Source organism: Pomacea canaliculata, linkage group LG3 (assembly GCF_003073045.1).
Source record: "Pomacea canaliculata isolate SZHN2017 linkage group LG3, ASM307304v1, whole genome shotgun sequence".
NCBI lineage: Eukaryota > Metazoa > Mollusca > Gastropoda > Architaenioglossa > Ampullariidae > Pomacea > Pomacea canaliculata.
Window position 1 is genome coordinate 18,070,488 of NC_037592.1, and position 7,400 is coordinate 18,077,887.

Sequence of the window (7,400 nt, forward strand, 5' to 3'; positions counted from 1 at the left end):
ATCTCTGGAATATTTGATACAATTATCCAAATTTTGCTTTGACTTCAGGGGACATGACCACAAATGTGTTCAGACAAACCACTGTGAGTGCAGTGTCCACGTGACAATACACGCGAGGTTTTCTCTCATCTTTTACAAAGTCTCGCGAGAACTCGAGATAAAGGACAGTCGTGATGTCACAGACATCAAAGAGTGTGCACTGCTCTCTAACTTTGATGACAGTTATGTTTTTATCTCTGTTTTACAATGTTATTTCATTTATTACGAATAAAGCCTTATTTTGATAATAAATGATGCTTTTGACACAGAGAGCGAGAGAGAAACGAGGATAAGAGGGATATAATGAGAACAAACAGAAAAGAATGGAATGACATGGCTGAACAGAACAATTTACTTTATACACTTTCATCGAAAGTAGTATATAACTTGATTTGTGGGAGTGAAATGTTAGGCGTGAGCAATGAAAATAGAAGACAAAACAAAACCGCAATGAAGGAAGCACACATCAAAATGCAAACTCTGCAATGTGTGCCTGTGTGATTTTGTGTGCGAATTCTGAGCTGAAAATAATAATAAAAAGGTTAATAAAAAGGTCAGGACAGGAGATGCACTTTGTACCAAGGTCTCCGTGATGCAAGGGCAGAAGTGTTAGTGGTTGAGCCTTGAAGCAGGTTTAAGAAAGGCAGGTTCGTAACTGAGTTTAACTCCTAAAGCTGTCAAGCTTCCAGACTTCGTCACGTCCACAACGAGGAGAATCTTGAGCAGTTATGTGGGCTTTGCTATCGGGTGATGTGAATGAAAGCCATTCTTTTTCCCCAAAGTGCGTTTGTGAACGATTGTTAACACAATTCCGAGGAGGGTTGTCAATTCTTAAAATATTGTCCAGTTTTTTAGACTTTCAATTTAAGCTACGCAAACGGAATTTAAATTTGTTTTCTTGTTTACATGAAAGGGCTTTACATTTTCGGAATTCAGCTTTAGCGACTCTTTACTGTCAGTTCACTTCTGCGCTGACATCGGGAGGACAGGACTACAGTTAAAAATTGCCTTCCCCCGGGCCACGAGGCGTAAAGAACAGCTCTTTCCTCTCCTGCCTCCGATAGCATCTCACGTGGCAGCCCTCAGCTTTTACTTTTGCTGTCGAATGAAGTAGGGATGGAAATGAAGTAAGGGATTGCCAAGCGTTGATAGGTAGAAAGGTAGAAAAATGTAAAACGGTTATGTTACTGAAGGTAGAAAATATGAAATGTTTATTTCAAAACTTTTGCAAGCATAATGAAAACAGTAGGTAGTGGGTCATAAGCAAGTTCGCCATTTTCTGACAATTTCTTGTACATTCACTCACCAATCCATTTTTCTCCCTTCTTCTGTCTTGTGTTTTACAGGTTCTTTTCTCTCTCTCTCTCTCTTCTGCTGTTTGTGTATTTGTGCGTGCGTGTGTGTGTAATACGTGTGTGTGTGTGTGTGTGTGTGACAGAGAGAGAGAGGGCCTGCACTAATGAGCTCATGAGCGTGCAAATCCACTTGATAAAACTGGAAAGAACTGCGAAAAGTCTCTTTAGGCGGAGAAAGCTCCAAACTGGACACGCAATCATACAATTTCCTATCAAAATCAGATTCGTGTGGCTTGTAGGAATTTTGTTACTTGATGTAAAATATACAGAAGCATTCAGAAACGAAACGCGAAAAGAGCAGTACTTAAAAAAAAACCCAGAAGAATTGTAGGTAAGCAGCAACAGCGTTAAAAATAAAGATGATGACGACACAGACTATCAGGTTAATATCAGGTTAATATCAGGTTACAGGGGTTAATTCGGCTAAACGCTCCTAATAAGTCGGAAGTACATACAAAGCAGGTCGATAGTATAGGAGTTATATCGGTGCTATGAGCAGGAATCCTGGTTAAAGTCTGATTTACATGCCAAACCCAAATCCAGGCAGAATTAGTGACATGAAATGTCACAACAGTAACAACTTAATGACATGATCATTTGTTATTGTTTTGACGAATTAGATATGTGACATGATACAGCAATGAACGACGGTAAAGAGTAATTACTGATTTCCTTAGAAGCAAATATAACCAAAAACAAAATCTTCACTTCACAGGTCTCTTCTCGTACATCAGCTCCGTGAATGCACTTCAGAGACGGAGTTCTTATCTATCATAAACGGACAACATTTGTGACACTTGTCATCATTGACTGTACAAGATAGTTTGAGATTTCGGCACAAAAGCTCGCAGCCGAGCTCACGCTTTTAGTCATCATCTGTCTTGAAGAGGCTGTTGATGCTCTAGCACAAACAATCCATGGCAGAATGATCCCATCGTTGTTTGAGAATGTGTTGCATGCGAGGTTGACACCACTACGGCACTGGGCGGACAGTGAGGTCCTCCTGGTGTTGCCGGCGAAGCTTGTCGCCGATGATGACGCCACGAAGACAGTCAGACAGGCCGACACGATGGAGAATGCGATGGGCCACTCCAGACGACCAACAAAGGTGCTGCGCAGCGGGTAGCGAGCTAGACCTGAAGACTTCTTCAGAAACACAGCCATCCCGATCAAGACAGAAGTTGCTGAATGACAGAAGAAGTAAACAAGAGTTAAAATCGTGATCACTGACATTGTTGCTGTTACTAGCGACCACTAGGCTGTTAAAATTGCATCTTTAAAAATTGAAAAGAACAGGCTCAGAACTATGCTGATGGCTGCTCAGGGGAGGGACGGAGGAACCCACCTGAAGCCGCGAGGAGGAAGACAGAAAGGCGGCGAAGCAGAAGGAAGAGTTCTAACTCGCTTCTCAGGTTGGTCACCACGAGACAGGCTGCCGCCAGCAGGCAGAAGCCAACGGCCACACTCTCAAACACCTGAGTTACTTGCAACCAGGCTGCAACGAAATTGAGGACATAGAAAGTAAAGGAAGTAAAAAGTAGTCAGCAGGACAAACCACTTTTTCGTCACACATGAAACCACATATCACTATATTACTATATTTTTCAAATGATCAACTGTGTTTTGTTTCCTTTTTGAATTTCTAAGAAAGATAACAATAACTACTTATTTTAATTTTTTAAATTGTATTTCTTTTTGAAGCATTGGCAAAGGCAAAAGAGAAGATCTGGATATTTTTTCTGAAGGATCCCACACCTCGTATAGTCATATAAATACAAAGTGCAAAGTTCATAGACCACCTCTTAATGCACAATGATAGTAATTCTGTTAAATGAGGAACATAGCTAATTAAGCATTTCTATATAACGATATTCTCACTAATACTCAGAGGGTTACATAGCGATACACATTTCCACTCCCCAAACAACAAACGTGCAAAGACACGCACGAACGCATATACATATATGAATAAAGCAGTACAGCGAGAACATATAAACTTCTACAAAAGCAGACAAAAGAAATAAATATTTCATGAGATTGGAAACTGTCAGGTGCCAGGTGCTAGGTACAGGTAGCTGTAGGCAACACGTTTCAGGCAAAACTGAAGAAGCTTGTCCAACAGGTGTGAGATTAGTTTATGAGACCTTAGAGAGTTTTTCAGTTGGAGAAAAGAGATAGTGGCCACATGGTAAGTCTTAGCAATTGTTGTACATTCCTATTCTAAATAAATAACATGGCTCCTTTAAGATACGGTTAATTGTGCTAAACTCTTTTCCAGAAGATAAATTTACATTTTAAAAGACTGTACATTAGAACCTTTCAAAACAGCTTCCCAGTAACATCGCCGAGTAAGTTCATTGATCATAGCTAGCTAAGTTCAACCAAAAAGACAGTTTCTTTTGTAAGGTGTGCTCATCATTTAAAAAAAAAATCGTTGGCAGTGGTTCGGCTGCTAAATTGCTAATATTAAAAAATAGCTAGTGCCTGTGTTCACCTAAACCTGGTTAATCATATATTCTGGTAAATACTGCCAAAAATTCACATTAAATATATTTTTATTTCTGACATATTTTAACCCTGAACCAAAATTGAACGAAAAACGGTTATATTTAGTGGTGGATCAGAAAACAAGGTCTAATACCGGGGTTAATTGCCGGCTCTCCGCTAACACTCTCAACTTACTGCTCCGGGGTGAGGTGGGGACTGAGGCTTACTCGCGGCACTAAACTCATCAACATCTACAACCTGCACGTATCGTGAGGACCATCTGTCCACACCCCGAGACCTTCTTGCCCACGGCACCCACAGCTGTTACTCGGATGCGGAGAAAGTGTTTACTGTCTGAAGTGAGAAGTACTGGATATTTCTAGGCGTCCCCTTACCACCACTACAGTCTCTCTATTAATGTTTCTAGATTAGGTCTCGAGTAGTGCTTTAACAGTCCTCCCGCAAAGTTCTTTTCTCTTCACACACTTTCCCCCATCTCCATCTGAACACGAGGCTCGATGATAACCATCCTCGGTGTCAGTCGGCGCAGCTCGGTCTGAGTGCACGTGACACTCGTACATCGCAACACCGGGTCCATCGCAAACAATAAAATGTGTACGTTAATTAAACCCTCAGGCTTTGATAGTTTACTGTCTGGTTAAACCTCTACACCATCCTATTAATACCCTCTAAGACAGCAAATCAATTGAGTTTTTTACAGTTTTGTATAAAAAGAACCTGGAGTTCTCACCGGTGGTCCTACTACAGGGCTCGCACAGCTTTCCTGTCTTCATCTCCTAAACTGTTCTACAACCTTCATATGCTAAAGTTTAGTGTTGTTACAGAGTAATGGGAATAAATCTGAGCGATGAAAGTTGTCAACAATATTTTCATTTCTATCGACAAACGTTTTGATAACAATTAAGTATTCATGCTATCAAAACCAACAAATATATATTTATATATTTACAAACTCACTACTGACAGATATTAGCTAGCGTCATTAAATAATTGAAACATGCGAGAATGTGCATCTCCAGCAAGCATGAAGAGTTAATATTATTGCCACGAAGGAAGTGTGTGAGATCCCAGATAAGATGTCAAGGCTCCCAATCACACGGCCGTCTACATCTAGATAATGCAAATCGAATACAATTTTTGTTGTATTTTTAAAGTTGAAACATTAAAAGGATCTTACTACTTCATTGTTGAAATTTTTTATTTTCTTTTCCCTTATCAATGAAAACAAACGAAAACAGCACAAACAAAGTGCGAAGTAAGGAAGTATAAAGTAGTGTGTAATGTTACAATAAGGAAATGTAACAGTTGGTTACAATAATTCGATACAACTGAAGACTATTGATGCATAGTATGTCTGGTAGGATTTTGATGAGAACAGACGGATGCTACTGTTTTGGATATCTCTCTCTCTTCCCTATTCTATCTATATATCTAATCCACACTCAGGCAAACACCTACTTCACAACTGATTTTTAAAACATTCCAAATCAATCATTTCTTAATGTCACATATGCGTCGAGAAAAAGGAAACACGTTACGTACAAAGCAAAATTATTTATAGTTTATATTAAACACAAAAGAATGTCTGCTCAAGTTTCTTTCGTTGAAACGAACCGTTTGATCCCGATGTGTCTGTCGGAATCTCGTTGCAGTCGCCCTCCACGCAAATGACCGTCACCCACAAGCCGTAGGTCGTGGTGCTGGCGTTGATGGAGCCACTGTCGTTGGCCGGGTAGACCCACCAGCCCGGCACCAGCATCCCCACCAGCTGGGAGCCAACTGATAGCAGAATGCAGAGGAGGATGACCACATCCCCCATCACTGCCATCTCCCCCTGCTTCTTCTTGCCGTCCGTCATCGTCTTTCCTGCAAACACACAGACGGACACACCTACAACATGGCAAACAACAACACATTGTACATCATTCATCCCTACACAGCCCTTCAAGCTAGTTTGAATAGTGAGATAAACATCTGTACTGAAATAACAATTATGGATACTTCTATGATTTGGTTTCATTATAGTAATTCTTATCAACTTCGATTGAAACTTAAAAGGCAAGAGCATTATGTACTTAAAATAACTACAAAGAATGTTTTTATAACTGTTTGTCAACGACTTTAAAGACTCCGATGTTTGACAAAGCTTTAAAAATATTTCAATCTCAACAAACCAAAGCTTGAAATTTTATGTCAATCAACAGTCAATGGTCAACATTTATAAATACTCTTCTTTAATATGGATAGTCTTTTATCTGTGAAATAATTTACAACTACTCTTAGAGATATAAAAGTAAACACATCTTAACAATTTTAAAGTTCTCGAGGAAAAGAAAAACTTATACTTAAATAGAACCCAACGAATTTTAAACTGAAATCCGTTGGCGGTGTCAGCCTCTAGCCATCTTACGAAAAGCGAAGGAAGCTGCTAGAGTAGTGATGTTGTCGAGAGGAATACAAAGTTTAAAAGACAGAGCGCGCGACAGGGAGGGGGAGACACACGGGATTATTTACAGCTCACAGCCATACACCTTGTCTGTGCCTTCCACTTTTTGAAGGTGCTTGAAAGTTTTTCAAGTTATGAAAGAGGATTAAAAAAAATTGGAGAGGTATATAAGAAACAAGATTTAATCAGCTTGTGCGCCGTGCCGGCCGCGTGTGACGTCACCTAAGCTCTCATGCGTGCGATGAAGCGACGACCGCGTCGACAGCCAGAGCTCTTTATTCACCAAGATTAAGTTAGTAGCGACAGTGTTAGTGATGAGGTGTCGAATCGAGAGAAAAACCAACAGGATGTTTTCTATCCGTAAAAAAAGATTGAAATGGGCTCTCAACCGTTGACATTACACATTTATTCATGCGCAAGTTCGAAAATAAGGTGAGCACTGATAAGTAAAATATTTTTTTCTTGAAATACTAGCCAGTAGTTAAAGCACACAAAATATTTGTTCCCTAACTGGTCTGAAACTGATTACTATGCATCTAAAACTGTTGAATAACAGTATAGTTTGTATATAGAATAAAAATGATTGTGAAGGAAACAGGCAGGTAGAAAGTGGCCATCAAAGTAGTACTCAGTGGTATGTGCAAATGTACGTACACACACACACCTACATGCTTATATAAAAATGAAAGAGAAGAAGACAAAAGAGAGGAACAGAGAGATAGAGAGATAAAATATCATAAACATCAAAGTAGTGACATCTGTAGCAAGAAAAGAAGCCTAAGGGCCCAGGTAAGATCAGATCTTATATATTTGACACACCTGGGTGAACTGTTAAAAAGAAGTAACATCAACACTAAGCTGCGCTCCTTACAAAGTATATTGCACACATTGCACAGGTTAAAGCAGATCTTGCACACCAGGCAAAGATTAAAGCACCAAAATATTGTTCACACCTTGCAAACATTGAAGCAGTTGGGTACTTCTATGCTAGTCACTGAGCTTAATGAGAGGACAAATACGAGTTAAGAGGAAAACTATAGTGAGACAAGAGA

General features: G+C 39.7%; 1 protein-coding gene across 1 annotated transcript; it reads right to left on the minus strand.

Moving 5' to 3' along the window:
- Positions 1 to 1,558: 1,558 nt before the first annotated feature.
- Positions 1,559 to 6,667, minus strand: LOC112558996. The gene is made up of 5 exons (XM_025229791.1): positions 6,571 to 6,667; positions 5,517 to 5,768; positions 2,740 to 2,889; positions 2,256 to 2,578; positions 1,559 to 1,579 (listed from the first exon to the last, which is right to left on the minus strand). The coding sequence occupies exons 2-5, from the start codon at positions 5,758 to 5,760 to the stop codon at positions 1,559 to 1,561; spliced, it is 738 nt and encodes a 245-aa protein (XP_025085576.1). The 5' UTR covers positions 5,761 to 5,768; positions 6,571 to 6,667.
- Positions 6,668 to 7,400: the final 733 nt, after the last annotated feature.